Source organism: Oncorhynchus clarkii, chromosome 12, assembly GCF_045791955.1.
Source record: "Oncorhynchus clarkii lewisi isolate Uvic-CL-2024 chromosome 12, UVic_Ocla_1.0, whole genome shotgun sequence".
NCBI lineage: Eukaryota > Metazoa > Chordata > Actinopteri > Salmoniformes > Salmonidae > Oncorhynchus > Oncorhynchus clarkii.
Genome location: NC_092158.1, coordinates 58,827,871 through 58,852,739, shown reverse-complemented (window position 1 = coordinate 58,852,739; position 24,869 = coordinate 58,827,871). Strand labels below are relative to the sequence as shown.

Here is a 24,869-nt window from a genome sequence, read left to right as displayed (position 1 = left end):
TTTTTTTGTCCATAGGTATAAAGACAGTAACAGTATGGAGCTAGCAATTGCATTTTTATTCATCTCCTTTTTGATCGTCTTTTAAAAGTTTAGTGAAGTTTAATACATTTGAATCAATTTCAATTTAATCCACCAGAAAATACAGAAGAAATAATACAACAAATAGTGTGGTTAAACTCAAATATACCAATTGATTAAAAAAAACATACTTTTTAAAAATACAAATAAATAATCGTAAATGATATCATAAATATGACTGGTGGAGTTATGTTATACATGCAGCTAACTAAAACATAATGGAAGAGGAAAGTGGAAGGGGGAAAAAGTAAGGAACTTGTCTGTCGGCCCTGCATGAAATAAAATTGTGATAGATAAAAAAGTATACCAGTTTCATTTAAGGACCTGAAAATTGACAGCCGTGTTATATAGATTGCAAAACATGGTTTATGAACTGATACGCAAAACGACGCCGGATTCAAAACTTAGAATATTTCAATTTAAATTATTATACAGAAAACCTCCTTCCATCAGCAAGGGCATTGAAGATGAAACGTGGCTGGGTCTTTCAGCATGACAATGATCCCAAACACACCGCCCGGGCAACGAAGGAGTGGCTTCGTAAGAAGCATTTCAAGGTCCTGGAGTGGCCTAGCCAGTCTCCAGATCTCAACCCCATAGAAAATCTTTGGAGGGAGTTGAAAGTCCATGTTGCCCAGCAACAGCCCCAAAACATCACTGCTCTAGAGGAGATCTGCATGGAGGAATGGGCCAAAATACCAGCAACAGTGTGTGAAAACCTTGTGAAGACTTTACAGAAAACGTTTGACCTCTGTCATTGCCAACAAAGGGTATATAACAAAGTATTGAGATAAACTTTTGTTATTAACCAAATACTTATTTTCCAACATAATTTGCAAATAAATTCATTAAAAATCCTACAATGTGATTTTCTGGATTTTTTTTCTTTTCTTATTTTGTCTGTCATAGTTGAAGTGTACCTATGATGAAAATTACAGGCCTCCCTCATCTTTTTAAGTGGGAGAACTTGCACAATTGGTGGCTGACTAAATACTTTTTTGCCCCACTGTATATTGTTTTTAACTCTTGTCCTTCCTCTACACGCAATCTCTCCCATATATTATTGATGTCCATCCGATTTGATTTCCATTTGCCATATCTTTCAAACTGTACTCTTTCAAAATCAGTTCCTAACCTATATACATTTTACGGGCACAGTAAGTTTTACATTAGATATCTTGTTGTTATTAGTCCAAACCTTCAGCTTCATTCAACCCCTCCCATCTATCGCTTAACACAATCCATATTGGATTTCTATTTGCCATATATCTTTCAACTGTGCTGTGATGTTTCACAAAAGCTCTGCTATCTGCTGGTTTAGCTCCCGGGTAAATATTCAAATTCTTCAGCCATTCCTGGATGTGACCAAAAACAAGCTACATCTGGACAGTACCAAAACAAATGATCTAATGATTCTGCCTCTTTGCAGCTAAATCTGCAGAGCTGGGAATGTTGTATCCCCCATATAAATAACATTATGTTGGTTGCAAGAGTTCTGTATAATAATTTAAATTGAAATATTCTAAGTTTTGAATCCGGCGTCGTTTTGCGTATCAGTTCATAAACCATGTGCCATGGAAAAATGTTTTGCAATCTATATAACACGGCTGTCAATTTTCTGGTCCTTAAATGAAACTGGTATACTTTTTATTTATCACAATTTTCTTTCATGCAGGGCCGACAGACAAGTTCCTTACTTTTTCCCCCTTCCACTTTCCTCTTCCATTATGTTTTAGTTAGCTGCATGTATATATCCTTGTATATATATCCTTGTAGCAGAAGTGTGCAAATCAGTTAGGTCCTGCCTTTGACAACTCAATGAATGCAATGTTGAGTAAGCATTGTAGAGAGACTTTTATGACAGATTTTCTATTGTCCGTGAAGGTCAAAAAACTGATATAAAGCTAGAAATAATGAGCTAAACATAGATATATCTGAAGAGAAAAGCTGAAAATTCATCGTTCTCGTCCTGAGACTGATTGAATGCGTTTGTGGATGACAAATGAAGCTGCTGTATTAGCGCATCTTTAGCGGGCCAATGCTAACTTTTATCATGTTAAGTAAATTGTGCTATTTATGCTAATTGCTATGTGCACTTCTTTTGAGGTAATTATACACGGAGTGTACAAAGCATTAGGAACACCTTCCTAATATTGAGTTTTGCACCCCCTTTTGCCGTCAGAACAGCCTCACTTTGTCAGGGCATGTCCTCTACAAGGTGTCGAAAGCATTCCACAGGGATGCTGGCCCATATCGACCCCAATGCTTCCCACAGTAGTGTCAAGTTGGCTGGGTGTCCTTTGTGGGTGGACCATTTTTTGAAACAGACGGGAAACTGTTGAGCGTGAAAAACCCTGCAGTGTTGCAGTTATTGACACTCAACCCGGTGCGCCTGGCACCTACTACCATAATCTGTTCCAAGGCACTTCAATCTTTGTCTTGCCCATTCACCCCTCTGAATGAAACACATACACAATCCATGTCTCACGGCTTAAAAATCATCCTATAACCTGTCTCCTCTCCTTCATCTACACTGATTTAAATACACGTGACATCAATAAGAGATCATAGCTTTCACCTGGTCAGTCTATGTCATGGAAAGAGCAGGTGTTTCTTATGTTATGTACACTTAGTGTAGTTTTTTTTATAGTGAACAATACTGTATCTGAACGTTGCTTTTGGTACAACCTGATTTTCAGAGAAATCTTTCAAATGATTAGAACATGTAAACAGCTTAAAATCTAGTTCCATCTGTGTATTTGTTCTGCGCATGTGCAAGCACCGGTAGTTGTGTCTGTTCCACGCTAAGAACACGCTACATTGGTACAGGTGAAGTTGGAAGTTTACATACACCTAAGCCAAATACATTTAAACTCAGCTTGACAATTCTTGACATTTAATCCTAGTAAAAATTCCCTGTTTTAGGTCAGTTAGGATCACCACTTTATTTTAAGAATGTGAAATGTCAGAATAATAGTAGAGAGAATTATTTATTTCAGTTTGTATTTCTTTCATTACATTCACAGTGGGTCAGAAGTTTACATACACTCAATTAGTATTTGGTAGCATTGTCTTTAAATTGTTTAACTTGGGTCAAACGTTTTGGGTAGCCTTCCACAAGCTAACCACAATAAGTTGGGTGAATTTTGGCCCATTCCTCCTGACAGAGTTGGTGTACCTGAATCAGGTTTGAAGGCCTTCTTGCTTGCACACGCTTATTCTGTTCTGCCCAGACGTTTTCTATAGGATTGAGGTCAGGGCTTTGTGATGGCCACTACAATACCTTGACTTTGTTGTCCTTAAGCCATTTTACCACAACTTTGGAAGTATTCTTGGGGTCATTGTCCATTTGGAAGACCCATTTGCGACCAAGCCTTAACTTCCTGACTGATGTCTTGAGATGTTGCTTCAATATATCCACATAATTTTCTTTCCTCATGATGCCATCCATTTTGTGAAGTGCACCAGTCCGTCCTGCAGCAAAGCACCCCCACAACATGATGCTGCCACTCCGTGCTTCACAGTTGGGATGGTGTTCTTCAGCTTGCAAGCCTCCCCCTTTTTCCTCCAAACATAACGATGGTCATTATCATCAAACAGTTCTATCTTTGTTTCATCAGACCAGAAGGACATTTCTCCAAAAAGTACGATCTTTGTCCCCATGTGCAGTTGCAAAGCACAGTCTGGCTTCTTTTTATGGTGGATTTGGAGCAGTGGCTTCTTCCTTGCTGAGCGGCCTTTCAGGTTATGTCGATATAGGATTAGTTTTACTGTGGATATAAATACTTTTGTACCTGTTTCCTCCAGCATCTTCACAAGGTCCTTTGCTGTTGTTCTGGGAATGATTTGCACTTTTCGCACCAAAATACGTTCATCTCTAGGAGACAGAAAGCGTCTCCTTCCTGAGCAGTATGATGGCTGCGTTGTCCCACGGTGTTTATACTTGCGTACTATTGTTTGTACAGATGAACGTGGTACCTTCAGGTGTTTGGAAATTGCGCCCAAGGATGACCCAGACTTGTGGAGGTCTACAATTTTTTTCTGAGGTCTTGGATGATTTCTTTTGATTTCCCCATGATGTTAAGCAAAGAGGCACTGAGTTTGAAGATAGGCCTTGAAATAAATCCACAGGTACAACTCTAATTGACTCAAATTATGTAAATTAGCCTATCAGAAGCTTCTAAAGCCATGATCTCATTTCATTTTATGGAATTTTCCAAGCTGTTTAAAGGCACAGTCAAATTAGTGTTAACTTCTGACCCAATGGAATTGTGATACATTGAATTATAAGTGAAATAATCCGTCTGTAAACAATTGGAGGAAAAATTCCTTGTGTCATGCACAAAGTAGATGTCCTAACTGATTTGACAAAACTATAGTTTGTTAACAAGAAATTTGTGGAGTGGTTAAAAAACGAGTTTTAAATGACTCCAACCTAAGTGTGTGTAAACTTCCGACTTCAACTGTATAGTGTGGACACCTTTGAATGCATCAACATTTTTTTTCTCACTCTTTAGGGACTATTGTGATTGAGTCCAAAGACCAAATGTGGAATGAGTCTGACTTTTAGTCCATAAGAATAATATATTCTATGATTATTTTCAAAAGGGTTCCCACAGTTATCCTATTTCCCAAGTAAAAATTGCCTTTCAATGATCAAAACATCACCCAGAATATGTTGACGCTATCAAAAAACTCAGAATTGAAGAAATTGTACCTTCTCTCATCTCAAACTATCAAGAAGCCTGAGAGAAGATGCAGAGTGGGGGGAAGCTTATACTCATGAGCTCACCTTGACTGACAGCTCTTTGAAATGCCCTTGTGGTCATTGCCAGGTAAAAAGGTAAACAATGGACCAAATGTCATTCCGAGCCTAAATAGGAAGCCTCAACCCATTTTCTCTGCAAAATGCTCTCATGATCAACAATTGGTCTGTTGGATATCAGACAAACAGCAGCAATACACAATTGCAATTCTATTGTTTGTAACTATACAGAACAAAAATATAAACGCAACATGTAAATTGTTGGTTCCATGTTTCATGAGCTTAAACAAAAGATCCCAGAAATGTTCTATATTCACAAAAAGCTTATTTATCTCATGTTGTACATCCCTGTTAGTGGGCATTTCTCCTTTGCCAAGATAATCCATCCACCTGAAAGATGTGGCATATCAAGAAACTGATTAAACAGCACGATCGTTACACAGGTGCACCTTGTGCTGGGGACAATAAAAAGGCCACTCTAAAATGTGCAGTTTTGTCACACAACACAATGCTACAGATGTCTCAAGTTTTGAGGGAGCGTGCAATTGGCATGCTGACTGCAGGAATGTTGAGCTGTTGCGAGAAAATGTAATGTTAATTTCTCTACCATAAGCTGCCTCCAATGTCGTTTTAGAGAATTTGGTAGTACGTCCAACTGGCCTCAACAACCACAGACCACATGTAACCACACCAGCCCAGGACCTCCACATCCAGCTTCTTCACCTGCGGGATTGTCTGAGACCAGCCTCTCCAACAGCTGATGAATCTGAGGAGTATTTCCTTCTGTAAGCCCTTTTATGGGGAAAAACTCATTCTGATTGGCTCGGCCTGGCTCCCCAGTGGCTCGGCCTGGCTCCCCTGATTGGCTTGGCCTGGCCCCTCCCAGGCCCACCCATGGCTGCCCAGTCATGTGAAATCCATAGATTAGGGTCTAATTTATTTATTTAAATGAACTGATTTCCTTATATGAACTGTAATTCAGTAAAATCGTTGAAATTGTAGCATGCTGCGTTAATATTTTTGTACAGTATAATTACAGAATACAGTTCACTGATATACTTCACATGAAGTCTGAGTCACCTTAGAAGCTTAGACATAAGGGAAGGTATGTGAAAACAGCATACAATAACTGTACTGGACAATTTATTGGTTCCCTCTGCATTATACATGACAATATATGTTCAGAGTTGTATGCATTGAGCAGACATTTATTTGATAATTTCCTAAAGGCCAGCTTAGACAAAATATTGATCAACATGAACACTTATGAAAAAATAAAGGTGAGAAATAATGGTGAGACACCATAAGCCTAATATAGAAACCCAGCCACCCTACAGTATGCAGGACCCATTGATTCGTACAATTTGTAACACTCATCTCCTATCCAAACGCTTGAAAAAAACAATACAATGAAACAGAATGTGATATACTGTATCACGTAACAGTGAATTACTTAGGCTTTAGGAAATGCAACCAACTACAGAAATTCATGGGGAGGACAGCGAGAGAACAGGAGGACCTGCTTCAATCAAGCATGGCCTAGCTATGGCCCGCTCTTTGTCAGGCCTCTCACACTGGGATGGACAGCTTGCACAGCTTCCCCACATACGGCGCTGGATCAAGGGTGACCATGTTGAAGAGGAGATCCAGGAGCCAGTTTACGCAGCCTGTAATGTTTCTGAAAAGGGAAATGTTTGTTAAATGGGTAGTGATTTTCCTTTTATTTGTCATGATGCTATCCATTTGTTGATGAGGTGATCTACTCATTCTACAATGTGCTTTCTGGTATTTTGGAAGTACTCAATTTGAAATTTGCGAACTTTGGTCGTGCACTTTTGTGAAACTTTTCAATGTTTGTATTTGGAAATGTTTCTGTGCCTGAAATGCTCAATTGATCAAAGGTTGCATTTTCTAAAATGTGTATCATTACTGCTTGACAATAGTGGAAAGACAAAAGGAGATGGAAAGGGAAAAAAATTACACCCCACCCCCGAATCATCATGATGAGCCCCAATGACACAAGCTACATTAACTGTAAGACAACAACCCACACAATGGAATGGTAAAATATGATTTTCAGGGGTAAATGACAAATACTATACACACCACATCTCCTTTTGTGGATAACATTCCTTCGTTCCAGCTGTGTGCTGGAAGTTCTCAGACTCAATGTAGGGGGCTTAGGGATGGAAGAACAAAAACCATATAGTGACTATCAGGTGTTACAGAACATATACCGTCAAAGCAGCCACAGTTGCATTACCTAACTTTAGCCCCCCGATTACCCCAAACTGTTGGCTACTGTGTCAGACTCATCAAACACTGATACTTACATACACTGTTAATGATGGCGTCTTCTGGATTAGCTTCCTAACAAGACCCATCGAATGTTCTCCCCAATAAAGCAACTTGGCACGGAATGTGCACTGCAGACGCGTAACATGATTGTAATTTTCGGTGCAGCCTGTCCACCAAAATAAATAGCAGCCACTGCTGTCGGATGTCTTCATTCTTCGGAAAATTGTGTAATGTTAAATTTACACTATGATACCCAGCCACAACACAGAGTGCTTTTGCCGGCATGCTGGTAAGTAGCTTGCTAGCTATCAGTCACACCACAGATGAATGGTTACCAATAACTTTGGTCCAACGTTCTCCTAGTAGCTATCTTACGGCTTGTAAATAAAGCTAAAGTAAGGTGTAGGAGCATGGGATGACAGTTTTAAGGTGGTACATATTTAAATAAGTAAATATGATAAGACCCTACCATTAGTGTAATCCTTGGTAATGCCTGTCCCCTGAATCCAAGTGTTTGACACAGGGGGAGGGAACACATAACTTTATTATCAAACTTTATCAATGTACCAGCTACAGAAATGTGTTATACTTGAGTTACCCTACTTTGAACTGGTGTCATCCAAATATCATTCGATTTCATGAGAAACATGATTTTCACTGTTCAGGACCTTTAAGCATTAGCGTTACAGTCAAAACGTGAATTGTTAATAGTGTCCTTATTTTTTAAGATATCAATGCCAAACTTAACATGGTTCATTATGGTAATGTCTGATGACCCTAACACGTTTCAAGTTGATAGGCCATTGAGAAGTGGATTTAAAAAGGATTGACATGGACACATACAATCAGATTTCCTTATTTATCAATCATCTATTCTGTCAACCTTATGGGTCCTTCAGGCAAATTTGTTCAGCAGGAGGAAAGACACCTACATACAAATGTTCAAGTCTGTAGGTCAAATAGGGCGGCGGACATGATGATTTAAGTGAAACTTCTTATAACAGCACCACCTATAAGCCAATCGGTGCTATTCTTTTTGACCTCTAATTTCTGTGTGCCGAATTTGAAAAGGTCTGGGAAACCCTGCAGTAGGCTACAGGCTAGTTCTTCACCGTGTGAGTTATAAAAATGACAATCTTGCGTTCAAGCCTTTCCGGCAGTCTTTCGTGGATTTTATATACGGGGAGATTAAATTGTACAATTGAAAACTAACAAAGAATTGTTCAAGTTATAACTCAGCTGGCAGTGTGGTATGATCATGCGAATGACTGTGAAACAGAGAGAGAGGGATGGAGAGCGCATGAAAGAGAGAGCAAGCGAGAGCAAGCGAGAGAGAGAAAAAGAGTGGCGATGGTAACAGATGGGAGGGATAAGGAAGAGAGAGAGCGACTAAATGGATGCCTAAAGGAGGGAGGGTGACTTGAATGAAACAAAATGTCTATGATGATCCTCTTGTGTGACAGCTGTGGGGAAACAAATAAGACAGACACAGCACTTTATTTAGCCAGGCCAAATGTCTGTATGACATGGGCACACACCCATTTTCTCAACCAACCACAAATCAGTTGGACAGACCCACAGAACCACCGAGCAGTAGGAGTATCACTATCCATTGTGTAGCCCGACACTCTTTGTTTATTAGAAGCTACACGCAGGGCTTGTATTCAATTCCGATCCTGGAGGGCTGAAACACTTCTGATGTTCATCCTCTCCTTCTAATAAGGGACTAATTCAGTGAAATTAGCTTCGAGGTAGAAAGAAAAAAACTGAAATGTTTTGGCCCTCCAGAATTGAATAGCCCTGTCACTCCTTGTAGCAGTGTAGCTCCTAGTAAATTTCAGCAGCTCTGGAGGTAATGCCATACCGAAGAGATGGGGTGCTTCTCCAAAAAGGGAGGCCTGTGCTGACATACAGGATCAGAGTCAGCAGGACAGAGGAGAGCCTGGAGACTTCCTTTAACCACACTGCAAGCCTGCATCCCAAATTGTACCCCATTTACAATGCACCATTCACAGGGTTGGGGAGTAACTGATTACATGCAATCAGTTAGAGTGCCTTCAGAAAGTATTCATACCCCTTGACTTATTCCAGATTTTGTTGTGTTACAAAGAGTGATTACAATTGATTAGATAAGTATATTTCTGGGTAAATCTAAGCGCTTTCCATGCCTGGATTGTGCAACATTTGCCCAATATTAATTTAAAAATTCTTCAAGCTCTGTCAAATTGGTTGATGATCATTGCTAGACAACCATTTTCAGGTCTTGCCATAGATTTTCAAGCAGATTTAAGTCAAAACTTTAATTCAGCCACTCAGGAACATTCACCGTCTTCTTGGTAAGCAACTCGAGTGTACATTTGGCTTTGTATTCTACGTTATGGTGAATTAATCTCCCAGTGTCTGGTGGAAAACAGACTGAACCAGGTTTTCCCTTAAGATTTTGCTTGCGGTTAGCTCCATTCCGTTTCTTTTTTATCCTGAAAAACTCCCCAGTCCTTAAGTGATTACAAGCATACCCATAACATGATGTATCCACCACTATGCTTGGAAATATGGAGAGTGGTACTTATATTCAGGACAAAAGTGAATTGCTTTGCCACATTTTTTGCAGTATTACTTTAGTGCCTTGTTGCAAACAGGATGCATGTTTTTGAATATTTTTTATGCTGTACAGGCTTACTTCTTTTCACTCTGTAAATTAGGTTAGTATTGTGAAGTAACTACAATGTTGTTGATTCAGCCTCAGTTTTCTCCTATCACAGCCATTAAACTATGTAACTCTTTTAAAGTCACCATGACTCATGGTGAAATCCCTGAGCAGTTTCCTTCCCCTCTGGCAACTGAGTTAGAAGGACTCCTTTATCTTAGTGGTGATGGTGTATTGATACACCATCGAAAGTGTAATTAATAACTTCACTATGCTCAAAGGGATATTCAATATCTGCTTTTTTTTTTCCATCTACCAATAGGTGCCCTTATTTGCGAGGCATTGGAGAAACTCCCTGGTTCTTTGTGGTTGAATCTGTGTTTGAAATTCACTGCTCGACTGAGTGACCTTACAGATGTGTGGGGTACAGAGATGAGTCATTCAAAAATCATGTTAAACACTGTAATTGCACACAAAGTGAGTCCCTGCAACTTATTATGTGACTTGTTAAGCACATTTTTGGTCCTGAACTTAATTAAACTTGCCATTAAAAGGGGTTGAATACTTATTGACTTGAGACATTTAAATTTTAAATTAATATGAAAAAAATTTGAAAAACAGAATTCCACTTTGCAATTAAGGGGTATCATGTGTAGGTCAGTGACAGTGAAAAAGTCAAGGGGTGTGAATACTTTCTGAAGGCACTGTAAAAAAAAAAAATGACTCAATGACATTCAATTCACCACTTAAAAAAGGTGCAAGTTTTAAGTTTGTTCCACCTGAGCGAGTCTGACAATAAGATAGAGTCCACTATGACGACACACCAAATGCGTTTGATGGATTCTATTTGTCTTCTTCTAATGCCTCTTAAGGGGAAAATAATCAAAAAAATATCAAAGTAATGAGATTACGTTACTGCGTCTGGGTAATCCAATAGTTACGTTACTGATGACAATTTTGGACAGTTAACTAGCAACGGATTACATTTAAAAAGTAACATACACATCCTTGACCAGTTAATATACTGAGTACTCTCCAGTTCTCTACTACATATTGCTCACACCTTTCCAATCCTCTCAGACCTCCACAAGTGCCTAGGGGGTATGGGTTGCTTCTGGTCAGGGCTGAGGCCTCTACAATTCACAACACAGCCTGGGTCCACCATTCTGAATCGTCAGGTCCATATGGAGATATTTTTTTATTTTTTATTTTACCTTTATTTAACTAGGCAAGTCAGTTAAGAACAAATTCTTATTTTCAATGACGGCCTAGGAACAGTGGGTTAACTGCCTGTTCAAGGGCAGAACGACAGATTTGTACCTTTTTTGGTTACTACATGATTCCCTGTGTTATTTCATAGTTTTGATGTCTTCACTATTATTCTACAATGTAGAATGAGTAGGAATGAGTAGGTGTGTTCAAGCTTTAGACTGGTACTGTATGGCACATCACAATTCTATCTCCGAGATCTACGGACAGTTCCTTGGACTGCATGGTATAGTTTACACTTTGCCTGTTGTAGCCTGCACGCAGCCGGTGTCTCAGCAGCCCTCTTCTCAGGTGAGTTCTGTGGCTCTGGCCTCACAACCTTCTTCGTGACACATCAGAGACCGGATCGTTCCAGTGATTGTGATAAGGAGTTCTATGGTGAGGCATATATCTGTACCTGGGACAAACACTCTGTTTTTCTGGGGCAAAAGTTCAGGATATAACCAGGTTGCTTCCCGAGGCTGCGAGTCAGTCACCGGGGGCTGATACTGTCATGGTTCATGTGGGGTCGAATGACATTATGAAGGGCAGCTCGGAACAGCTGAAGAAGTATTTTAAAGAACTGATTGTGTCTCTACTTAACATCAGCAAACACCTCATAATATCTGTCCCTCTGCCCTCCCCAAATTGTGGCATTGAACAGTTCAGCAGATTTGTAGCCCTCCATAACTGGCTACCTGACTATTGCAGCTCTGTGCGTGTAACATTTATTGACATTTTTGATACCTTCTGGAAACAAAGCTTGTATTATGAGGATGGGATCCACCAAAATCATTTGGTTTCCTGGATCCTTTCACAGCATTATAAGACTGAGTTGAGACAATGACTTATCAATGACCCAAATCCACCAAAGTTCATCCCTAGGATTGTCTCACAATGTTTCAGCAAATGTACCAGGGGCATTGGAAGACACAATGTAAGTAACCTAATTTATGTCCCCCTTACTGTCCCTCTTACTGCCCTGAATGCCTCTGCGGATCCTACATCTATTGTATGCAGTAATCATATGCCCAGAGTAATACAGCACTAAGGTTGTGTGCCCTAGTAGGAAGTCCACTGTGTGCAGCTCACCCTGCACTAATAAAAAATAACCTAAGCATGTCTACCTCTGCTAAACTTCCCAATAAAGCAAGAAAGTGTTTAAAATATCCCACGTTAACATATTTAGCTTAAGAAATGAGGTTCATGAAATCAATAATTTGCTAGTAAAAGATGACATTCATATTCTGACAATCTCTGAAACTCACTTCGATAATACCTTTGATGATACAGTGGTAGCAATACATGGTTATAAGATCTACAGAAAAGTCAAATCAAATGTTATTGGTCACATGCAGATGTTATTGCGGGTGTAGCAAAATGCTTGTGATAAGTTCAATTGCCCTGGGTGGTACGAACAAAGAATCCAGTTCGGGAAAGTCATATTCTTGGTCGTAATGCTGGTGAGTTACTGCCGCTCTAATATCAAAAAGTTATTTCCAGCTGTACGTAATAACACAAAAAAACTTGCTGGCTAATAGTGTAAGAAATAACACACATAAAAACAAAATACTGCAAAGTTGCTTAGGAGTTAGAAGCAGAGCTGCAATGTCTGTTGGATGCCAAAGGTGGAAATGCCAATGGTGGAGAAGTGGCTGTTTATATTCAGAACCGCATTCCTGCAAAGCTTAGAGAGGATCTCATGTTAAATACTGTTGAAGTAATATGGCTACAGGTTCATCTGCCTCACCTAAACCCATTCTGGTGGGAAGCTGCTATAGACCACCATGTACTAACAGTCAGTATCTGGATAACATGTGTGAAATGCTTGATAATGTATGTGATATCCATAGAGAAGTATATCTTCTGGGTGATTTAAATATTGACTAGCTTTATCAGGCTGCCCACTCAAGAGAAAGCTTCAAACTGTAACTAGTGCCTGCAACCTAGTTCAGGTCATCAATCAACCTACCAGGTGTAGTTATACACAGCACAGTGTGTAATGGCAAGCAATCATACGCTGAACTTGACACTTTAATGAAATTGCTTATCCCAGTTACTAATAAGCATGCACCCATTAAGAAATTGACTGTAAAAACAGTTAAATCCCTGTCGATTTATGAGGAATTGAAAAATGGTATGGTATGATGAGGCAAAAGGAATGGTGAATAAGTCTAGCTGCACATTCAATTGGCAAACGTACTGCAAATTGAGAAATCATCTGAATAAACTGAATCAAAAGAAGAAACTACACTATGAAACAAAGGTAAATGACAAAGAATAATAGTAAAAAGCTTTGGAGCACCTAAAATGAAATTTTGTGGATAAAGAGTGACCTGCTACATTGTGGATAAAGAGTGACCTGTCTAACAGAACACAGAGGGTGTTCTTTAATGGAAGGCTCTCCAACAAAATCCAGGGAGAATCAGGAATTCCTCAGGGCAGCTGTCTTTTTACAATCTTTACTAACGACATGTCACTGGCTTTGAGTAAAACCAGTGAGTCTATGTATACGGATGACTCAACACTATACACGTCAGCTACCACAGCGACTGAAATGACAGCAAACTTAACAAAGAGATGCAGTTAGTTTCAGAATTGGTGGCAAGGAATAAGTTTGTCCTAAATATTAAAAAAATAAAAGCATTGTATTTGGTACAAATCATTAACTAAACCCTAAACCTTAACTAAATATTGTAATAAATCATGTGGAAATTGAGCAAGTTGAGGACATGGAACTGCTTGGAGTAGCCCTGGATTGTAAAACTGTCAGGGTCAAAAAATATTGATACAACAGAAGCTAGGATGGGGAGAAGTCTGTCTATATCGTTGCTTTCTTAACAACACTATCAACAAGGCAGGTCCTACATGCTTTAGTTTTGTCGCACCTGGACTACTTTTCAGTCATGTGGTCAGGTGGCACAAAGATGGACTTAGAAAAATTGCAATTGGCTCAGAACAGTGCAGACCGGCTGGCCCTTGGATGTACACACAGAGCAAACTTCAATAATATGCATGTCAATCTCTCCTGGCTCAAAGTGGAGGAGAGATTGACTTCATCAATACTTGTATTTGTATTGATACATGTTGAATGTACCAAGCTACTGGCACACAGCTCGGACACCCATGTATAGCCCACAAGACGCCAGAGGTCTCTTCACAGTCCCCCAAGTCCAGGACAGACTATTGGAGGCACACAGTACTACATAGAACCATGAATACTTGGAACTCTATTCCACATCAAGTAACTCATGCAAGCAGTAAAATTAGATTTAAAAAACAGATAAAAATACACCTTATGGAACAGTGAGGACTGTGAAGCAATACAAACATAGACACATGAATACAAACACTCTATAACATACGCACGTACACATGTATTTTATAGATATGTCGTAGTAGAGTAGAGGCTCGGGGGCACACAGTTAATATGTTGTTACATCTGTATGTATTGTAATGTTTTAAAATGTATAACTGCCTTCATTTTGCTGGATCCCAGGAAGAGTAGCCTTGGCAGCAGCATCCATAGTAAATACAAATACAAATGTATGTGTCTGTAATGCAGAGTAACCCATCCCTTTAGCAAACTACAACAATTCAGAAAAACAACACATTACTACACTACAACACACCCAGCTAAACCTGAGGAACATTGAGATTGTGAAATGAATTATAGGTGTTACTTCCATTGCTATTATTATTGAGTTTGACTTCAACCCACATCATGAGTCATCGCCTGTCTGCGGTGTGTATGTGTATATGCATGTGTGTATGCAAGCCCGATCGTTCCTGTGAGTGTGCGTGTTTCTATGTATGTGTGTGAACCGGTGTGGGCACACGCGCCTGTGTGTGTTCTCAGTCACCCACCTGGAGGCTGTCGTCCTCCTTGACCAGCTCTTTCGGAGGGAACAAGTCCTTGGCCTGGATATACTCCAGACTGGGGGGTCCTTCTTCACCCTGGAGGACAAAGATGAACACAGGCTGGTCAGACATCTCAGTTCTTAACACACAACATACAAATAGTAACAGTAACATTACTTTATCAGATCAAAAAGAAGGCACAAAAACAGGGGCTTCAATCAATCATCAGCCACCCAGGAAAAGGTCAATAAAAGCCACTCCCGGCCTCCCGGGTGGCGCAGTGGTTAAGGGCGCTGTACTGCAGCGCCAGCTGTGCCATCAGAGTCCCTGGGTTCGTGCCCAGGCTCTGTTGTAACCGGCCGCGACCGGGAGGTCCGTGGGGCGACGCACAATTGGCCTAGCGTCGCCCAGGTTAGGGAGGGCTTGGTCGGTAGGGGTGTCCTTGTCTCATCGCGCACCAGCGACTCCTGTGGCGGGCTGGGCGCAGTGTACGCTAACCAAGGTGGCCAGGTGCACGGTGTTTCCTCCGGCGCGTTGGTGCGGCTGGCTTCCGGGTTGGATGTGCGCTGTGTTAAGAAGCAGTGCGGCTTGGTTGGGTTGTGTATCGGAGGACGCATGACTTTCAACCTTCGTCTCTCCCGAGCCCGTACGGGAGTTGTAGCGATGAGACAAGATAGTAGCTACTACAACAATTGGATACCATGAAATTGGGGAGAAAAGGGGGTAAAATTCAAAAAAAATAAAAAAAATAAGAAAAAATAAAAGCCACTCCCTTTACAGGAGCCTACAGGGGCACTGTCCTGTTTTTCTGAAATGGCAGACTACAGCTGCTATTAACATTGCCTGCAAAGAGCCGGCGTCAAACACTCACTTCTTCTCTGAAAAAGGGAGTTCTCACAGGTCAGTTTGAAGTCGGAACTTTCAGTCAGGCAATTATTTATTATTATGAGTGACCTGAGTTTTTTGGGGGGAGGACATGACAGAATGTCCCCTAGACAGCTGCTGTTTATGTCTGTGCCTCCTCCCCAGCCAGCGAGATGGCCTGTGCCCGTGGCAGACTGTGGCAGACAGCACTGCAGCCACAGCAGTAAACCCAGCTGTAGCTCTACACAGTAGGAACAACATACAGTTGAAGTCGGAAGTTTACATACACTCAATTAGTATTCGGTAGCATTGTCTTTAAATTGTTTAACTTGGGTCAAACATTTCAGATAGCCTTTCACAAGCTAACCACAATAAGATGGGTGAATTCTGGCCCATTCCTTCTGACAGAGCTGGTGTAACTGAGTCAGGCATGTAGGCCGCCTTGCTCGCACACGCCTTGCTCGCACACGCCTTGCTCGCACACGCCTTGCTCGCCTTTTCAGTTCTGCCCACAAATGTTCTATAGGAATTGAGGTCACGGCTTTGTGATGGCCACTACAATATCTTATTATTTGTTGTCCTTAACTTCTTTCTTCTACTTGAGACGCAGATGTCTCAAGTAGACACCTGGAAATGCAAATGCGCTACGCTAAATGCTAAATGTACTCGTTAAAACTCAAACGTGAATCAAAATTCACAAGCAGGGTATTGAATTAAAGCTACACTCGTTGTGAACCTAGCCAACAAGTCAGATTTTTAAAATGCTTTTCGGCGAAAGCATGAGAAGCTATTATCTGATAGCATGCAACACCCCAAAATGCCTGAATGCGATGTAAACAAAGATATAGCTTAGCCGGCGCTACACAAAACGCAGAAATAAAATATAAAACATTCATTACCTTTGACGAGCTTCTTTCTTGGCACTCCTATATGCCCCATAAACATCACTATTGGGTCTTTTTTTCGTTTAAATCGGTCCATATATACCCAAAATAGCTTTCTATGGAAGCTGTGTCATTCAGAAAAAAACATTGTTTTTAAACGCTGCGTCATTTTTTTAAATTAAAAAAGTTGACGATAAACTTTCACAAAACACTTCGAAATACTTTTGTAATCCAACTTTAGGTATTAGTAAACGTTTATAATCTATCAAAATGATTACAGGGCGATGTATATTCAATAGCTCCTCGTCTGCAAATCAATGGCTGCCAATGTGCACATTGAAAACATCCTGGTGGAGACCGGAAGAAACGGAATCCAGTAGGTTGGATTTTCCAACAAAAAACTCCATTGAAAATGCCGACAATGGCGACATCGTGTGGAATCTGTATGAATTGCATGCAGGTCGATATTAAATTTTGTGCCCTTTTAACAACTCATGGAAGTGAGTTATGGAAATTATTTTTAGCTTTCAGAGAGCAGTTTTTCTTGCGTTTTTCAATGAAACACACGATCTGTTATAGTCACAGCCGTGATTTAACCAGTTTTAGAAACTTCAGAGTGTTTTCTATCCACACATACTAATCATATGCATATACTATATTCCTGGCATGAGTAGCAGGACGCTGAAAAGTTGCGCGATTTTTAACAGAATGTTCGAAAAAGGAGGGGGTAGAAGTAAGAGTTAAGCTATTTTGCCACCACTTTGGAAGTATGCTTGGGGTCATTGTCCATTTGGAAGACCCATTTGCGACCAAGCTTTAACTTCCTGACTGATGTCTTGAGATGTTGCTTCAATATATCCACATCATTTTCTTCCCTCATGATGCCATCTATTTTGTGAAGTGCACCAGTCCCTCCTGCAGCAAAGCACCCCACAACATGGTGCTGCCACCCCCGTGCTTCACGATTGGGATGGTGTTCTCCGGCTTGCAAGCCTCCATCTTTTTCCTCCAAACATAACGATGGTCATTATGGCCAAACAGTTCTATTTTTGTTTCATCAGACCAGAGGAAATTTCTCCAAAAAGTAAGATCTTTGTCCCCATGTGCAGTTGCAAACCGTAGCCTGGCCTTTTTTATGGCGGTTTTGGAGCAGTGGTTTCTTCCTTGCTGAGCGGCCTTTCAGGTTATGTTGATATAGGACTCGTTTTACTGTGGATATAAATACTTTTGTACCTGTTACCTCCAGGTCCTTTGCTGTTGTTTTGGGACTGATTTGCACTTTTCGCACCAATGTGCATTGATCTCTAAGAGACAGAACGCGTCTCCTTCCTGAGCGGTATGACGGCTGCGTGGTCCCATGGTGTTTATACTTGCGTACTATTGTTTGTACAGATGAACGTGGGACCTTCAGGCGTTTGGAAATTGCTCCCAAGGATGAACCAGACTTGTAGAGGTCTACAACTTATTTTCTGAGGTCTTAGCTGATTTCTTTTGATTTTCCCATGATGTCAAGCAAAGAGGCACTGAGTTTGAAGGTCAACTCCAATTGACTCAAATGATGTCAATTAGCCTATCAGAAGCTTCAAAAGCCATGACATCGTTCTCTGTAATTTTCCAAGCTGTTTAAAGGCACAGTCAACTTAGTGTATGTAAACTTCTGACCCACTGGAATTGTGATACAGTGAATTACAAGTGAAATAATTTGTCTGTAAACAATTGTTGGAAAAAGTCCACAAAATATATGTCCTAACCGACTTGCAAAAACTATAGTTTGTTAACAAGACATTTGTGGAGTGGTTGAATAACGAGTTCTAATGACTCCAACCTAAGTGTATGTACACTTCTGACTTCAACTGTATGTGCTAATATTTCTAAAAATGTGTTTTCACTTTGTCATTATGGGGTATTGTGTGTAGATAACTGAGAAACACTTCAACAATTTTATTCAAAATGTGGAATAAGTTAAGGGGTGTGATTACTTTCTGAAGGCATTGTAGTCTATAGCACTGTATTGCTGTTTGTCTAATGTACATTGCACAGTCTTGCTTGATGTATTCATTAAGTTGTTGTCATCTTGTGCCTGCTAGTAATAATTGTCCCTCAGAGATTAATAATATTTTTTTATTGAATTATCATACACTACATGACCAAAGGTATGTGGACACCTGCTCGTAAAACAGATCATTCCAGAATTATTGGCATCAATTGGTGCTTCAACAGCCTCCACTCTTCTGGGAAGGCTTTCCACTAGATGTTGGAACATCACTGCGGGGACTTGCTTCCATTCAGTCAGAAGCGCATTAGTGAGGTTGGGCACTGATGTTGGGCGAATAGGCCTGGCTCTCAGTCCGTATTCCAATTCATCCCAGAGGTGTTAGATGGGGTTGAGTAGAGAGCTCTGTGCAGGCCAGTCAAGTTCTTCCCCACCGATCAACAAACCATTTCTGTATGGACTTCACTTTGTGCACCGGGGCATTGTCATGCCGAAACAGGAAATGGTCTTCTCCAAACTGTTGCCATGAAGTGAAGCACAGAATCGTCTAGAATGTCATTGTATGCTGTAGCATTAAGATTTCCCTTCACTGGAACAAAGGGGCTAGACCGAACCATAAAAAAAAGTCCACCAAACTTTACAGCACTATGCATTCGGGCAGGAAGCGTTCTCCTGGCATCTGCCAAACCCAGATTTGTCTATTGGCCTGTTAGATGGGGAAGCGTGATTCATCACTCCAGAGAATGTGTTTCCAATGGCGGTGAGCTTTACACCACTCCAGCCGACACTTGGCATTGCGCATGCGCATGGTGATCTTGTGTGCGGCTGCTTGGCCATGGAAACCCATTTCATGAAGCTCCCAACAAACAGTTCTTGTGCTGATGTTGCTTCCAGAGGCAGTTTGGAACTCGGTAGTGAGTGTTGCAACCGAGGACAGACTATTTTTACGCGCTATGCGCTTCAGTGTTCCCGTTCTGTGAGCTTGTGTGGCTTACCACTTCGTGGCTGGGCCATTATTGCCCCTAGACGTTTCCACTTCACAATAACAGCACTTACAGTTGACCGGCGCAGGTGTAGCAGGGCAGAAATTTGACTAAGTGACTTGTTGGAAAGGTGGCATCCTATGACGGGGCCAGTTTAAAGTCACTGAGCTCTTCATTAAGGCCATTCTACTGCCAATGTTTGTTGGTGGAGATTGCATGGCTGTGTGCTAGATTTCATACACCTGTCAGCAACGGGTGTGGCTGAAAAAGGGTGTCCACATACCTTTGTATATATAGTGTACTTATTCCCTACAGACTGTAGATAAGTTGCTTAGATGGCTTATTGGAGGTGGGACTGCGGCCCACAGATGGGACAGCATGGCAGATGGCTGGGATTGTGAGGGGACAGTGAGGAGACTGGGGGAGTCAAAGGGAAGAGACCGTGACCTTGAAAGCAGGGAAACAGCTAACGAGTTGTGACAATCTCAAAGCTTCGTAAAAGATGCAACCAGTTAGACAAGGGGTTTGGGGTTTCAACAATTATCATGTGATTTGCATATTTCAGATAATACCTTCAAATGAGCAGGAGTCAAAAAGCCAATGTCTATGACTACAGGTCTTATTGCACAAATGCACATTTCTAGGGAAATCTTTGCCTTTGAAAATGTCACTCTTAAAAAGACGAGGACAAAAACATAAGCGTACTCTACCGTGTGCAACCCTCTCTAGGGCAAGTCTTTTTCAATATTTGCTAACACAGCAATCTACATATATGCCCTAATTCAGCAATACCTCATCTTATTCTACAACTATAGGCTATATGCTACACCACAGTACCACTTGATTCTTGTACTGGGCCATTTATACAGAAATTATGAATTACATTTTTCAAGACCCTGATTGATACCTCAGAGGGAAGAAACAAACTATAACAAGCTTTTACACTTGTTAAACAACAATTCTTTGAGGACCAACTAACAATTTCAATATAGATTATTAAATGCGTGTCAACTGTTGAACTCCTTTGGGAAAACATAAGGCACATCCTAGATAAACTGAAGCATCAAGCAATAATGCTCACTTTGCCCAGTCTCCTTCCACTGAGGAGAAACAGGGGAAGCAGCAGGAGGATACAGATATAATCCCCTCTTCCCTCCTCCCTCCATCCCGGCTGTCTCCCCAGCAGCAGGTGCCCAGCTCCCTCCCTCCATCCATCCACTGCCTTGGCTCAGACACATGGGTTAAGATGAGAGGGCCCTCCGCGGAGTCTACAGCACCACAGACATACCAGACACAGCAACATGAGGTCTTTACTCCATGTACTGCATGCTGGCATGAGCCTCATATCAGACGAGAATCAAATGTCAGTACTGTCATGGGGCAACATCCCCTGGTACATGCCCACTAAGCCTACATCAGTATCAGACATGTGAAAGTGGGAAGCCGGTTAAAACCCCCCAAAAAGTACAGGTTTTTAAACCTTTTTTGCATTTAACTCGACAATACATTCACTTCACCAATCAGTGCTGTTAGAGCAGCTTGCCATGGGGCGGTTTAAGCGATTTAATTTGTATCGGAAAGTTGTTAAAAGCCGATTTTATTTTGCCGTAAACAGTATGGTTTAATCATACTGAAAGACAAACACGCGTCATTTTCCTGCCAGTCACAGTGTAGGGTGCTAGATGCAACTGAAATTTTGCAGGTGAGGAGAGAGCGAGAGAATGGAGGAAGCTTGCCTTGAAGCGCTGGCCATCTTGTTATGACATGCATTATCTGAATTAGGCCCACAGCATTATACTTACGGAGGAGCGGCTTCTATGGAGGAACTTCGAATGTCTTTGAAATTCTGAGTTCTAGCTAGCTAGCGTAGCACTAAAATTAAAAAACATATTTTTGTAGTTAATAAATCCAATGCGAAACGTGATAACGAGCATTGAAAAGGTTCATCTATTCTTTTAAACATCTCTCACTAACTTCTGAATCATGCTTGTAACGTCAGGCTACATCTATGCTTCAGACGGGAAGGGCAGGTAGCCTACACACACACCCGCTGGCCGGCAGACACTGGAATACATTTGAGTGACAAAGTGAGGGCTTTGCATAGGTGCTTTATTGTGATTTTTGTGGGCCTGAAAAAAAATGCCTGGAACATAAAGAAATGCTATTAAGCGATTCCCATGCTTTTAAAAATAACGGTTCTGTTCCTGAACAGTATATATCACTTGTTTTCAATTCGGGTTCTGTTCCTCAAATCATTTTGTTTTTCACCTACCCTGTGCCATCAAACTGAACCTGTCCACTTCAAACAACTACAAGAAACAGAGGGGATGACAGGCACTAGGTGTCGACACCTGCCACATTGATTTGACATGTGGACATGTGAATGACTTTGTAAACAGAGGAGGAAAAAATAGTTTCTCCCTTGACTTTGGTTTGAGGATGGCATGGGAATGTGAGGTGCAGCATAGGAAGCGTGTGCATTAACATTTAAACTGGAGTGCTGACATATGTGTTCCCCACCCAATCCGAGTAACTCCGACAGACGTATCTGCCTTGGCAGTAGCCATAGACCGAGGGTCATTCCAGTTCCTCAAAAGAGTCTCAAAGAGTTACTGCAACGCTGACAACCTTGGCTCAGACATTCTCTAACAATAGCCAGAAAATTATAGCACGACTCGATTATCATTTCATTTGTAAATTGACTGCATCTCATTCTCTGGAAGGCATAAAGAGAGAGAAAGAGAGCACTCGGGCCTAGATGTTGGCATTTGGTGGTTTTTCTTTCTGCCATCTGTGCCTTACAACAACGAGGCAACACAACAAAGCCAGTCTGGCCACTACCTGAGCCAAGAAGTGTGGGGTGGATAGACTGAGGATGGAAGCGAAATGTGTGATTGGGAGTTGGCTAGAAGGCAAAATGGTGAGTGTGTCTTGGAGCAGGTTGAGTGCAGCTGCAGCCATCAAGACTATCCCATCAACGGGACCTGAAGAACTGTAATATCCTGTGTTTCTCTGAGTCGTGGCTAAACAAGGACATGGATAATATACATCTAGCTGGTTTTTCTATGCATCGTCAAGGCCAAACGGCAGCTTTGGGTAAGGTTAAGGGGGAAGGTGTGTGTCTTTGTTAACAACAGCTAGTGCACAATCTCTAATGTTAAGGAAGTCTAGAGGTTTTGCTTGCCCGAGTTTGAGTACCTCATGATAACCTGCAGACCATACTATTTACCAAGTAAGTATATCTATATTTTTCGTATCGGTCTATTTACCACCACAAACCTATGCTGGCCCTAAGACCGCACTCAACTAGCTGTATAGGGCCATAACCAAACAAGAAAATGCACATCCAGAGGCGGCGCTCCCCCGAGGTAAGACTGAAATCGGTCTTACCTATTTTTTTACCAGCATGTCAACTCTGCAAATAGAAGCAAAAAAACCTCTACATCACCTTTACTCCACACACAGAAACGCATACAAAGCGCTCCCTCGCCTTCCATTTGGCAAATCTGACCATAACTCTACACTCATAAATCCTGCTTACAAGCAGAAACTCAAAAAAGGAGTTTCAGAAATGCGCTCAATATGGAAGTGGTCCAATGAAGCGGATGCTAAGCTATAGGAATTTCGCTAGCATAGAATGGAATATGTTCCGGGATTCATCCGATAACATTAAGGAATTTACTACATCAGTCACCTGTTCAGGATGGCTGTGTGTTCTCGCTCTCTGTAACCGATGTGAGTAAGACATTTAAACAGGTTAACATTCACAAGCCCGCAGGGCCAGATGGATTACCAGGACGTGTACTCAGAGCATGCGCTGACCAGCTGGCAAGTGACATGTTCAACCTCTCCCTGACTCAGTCTGTAATACCTACATATTTCAAGCAGTCCCTGTGCCCAAGAACAACAAAGGTAACCTGGCTAAATGACTATCGCCCCATAGCACTCACATCTGTAGCTATGAAATTATTGAAAGGTTGTGAGCTATCACCCTAGACTCCCTAGACCCACTCCAATTCGCATACCACACAACAGAGCCACAAATGATGCAATATCTATTGCACTCTACACTGCCCTCTCCCACCTGGACAAGAGTAACACTTATGTGAGAATGCTGGTCATTCACTATAGTTCAGCTGTCAACACCATAGTGCCCTCCAAGTTCATCACTAAGCTCAGGACCCTGGAACTGAACACCTCCCCCTACAACTGGATCCTGGACTTCCTGACAGGCCGCCCCCAGGTGATGATGGCAGGCAACAACACATCCGCCATGCTTACCTTCAACACAGGGGCCCCTCCAGGGGTGTGTGCTTAGTCTTCTCCTGTACTCCCTGTTCACCCACGACTGCGTTGCCGCACATGACTTCAACATTAGCATTACATTTGCTGACGATACGATAGTGGTTGGCCTAATCACTGACGACGATGACTATAGGGAGGAGGTTAGTGACCTGGCAGTGTGGTGCCAGGACAACAACAACCTCTCCCTCAACGTCAGCAAGACAAAGGAGCTGATTGTGGACTACAGGAAAAATAGAGGGCCGAGCATAACTCCATCCACATCGATAGGGCTGTAGTCGAGCAGGTCGAAAGTTCCTCAGTTTCCACATCACTAAGGAATTATCATTATCCACACATACCAACACAGTCATGAAGAAGGCACGACAACACCTATTCCCTCTCAGACGGCTGAAAAGATTTGGCATAGGCCCTCAGATCCTCAAAAAGTTCTATAACTGCACCATTGAGAGAATCTTGACTGGCTGCATCACCGCTTGGTATGGCAACTACTTGGCATCTGACCGCAATGCACTACAGAGGGTAGTGTGTATGGCCTAGCTACCCGGACTATCTGCATAGATGCTTTTTGCACTAACTCTTGACCCATCACTTACACTGCGACTAGGGCTGTGTTACTACAGATCCTGGTTCAATCCCAGGCTGTGTCACAGCCGGCCGCAACTGGGAGGTCCATGAGTCGGCACACAATTGGCCCAGCGTTGTCAGGGTTAGGGGAGGGTTTGGCTGGCCGGGATGTCCTTGTCCCATTGTGCTCTAGCGACTCCTGTGGCGGGCCAGGTGCATGCACGCTGACAGGGTCACCAGGTGTATGGTGTTTCCTACCGACACATTGATGCGGCTGGCTTCCGGGTTAAGCGAGCATTGTGTCAAGAACCAGTGCGGCTTGGCGGCTTGTGTTTTGGAGGATGCACGGCTCTCGACCTTCTCCTCTCCAATGTCCGTA

At 41.7% G+C, this 24,869-nt stretch overlaps 1 protein-coding gene across 4 annotated transcripts in view; it reads right to left on the bottom strand.

The window, feature by feature from the left end:
• The window catches only part of LOC139420868 (phosphatidylinositol-3,5-bisphosphate 3-phosphatase MTMR4-like), a 159,527-nt gene that overhangs the window by 52,408 nt on the left and 82,250 nt on the right, over positions 1 to 24,869 (bottom strand). For all 4 annotated transcript variants that reach the window (XM_071171240.1, XM_071171241.1, XM_071171242.1 and 1 more), the window contains one exon: positions 14,904 to 14,993. In XM_071171240.1, the coding sequence (XP_071027341.1) occupies positions 14,904 to 14,993 (90 nt within the window). The remainder of the gene's footprint in view (positions 1 to 14,903; positions 14,994 to 24,869) is intronic.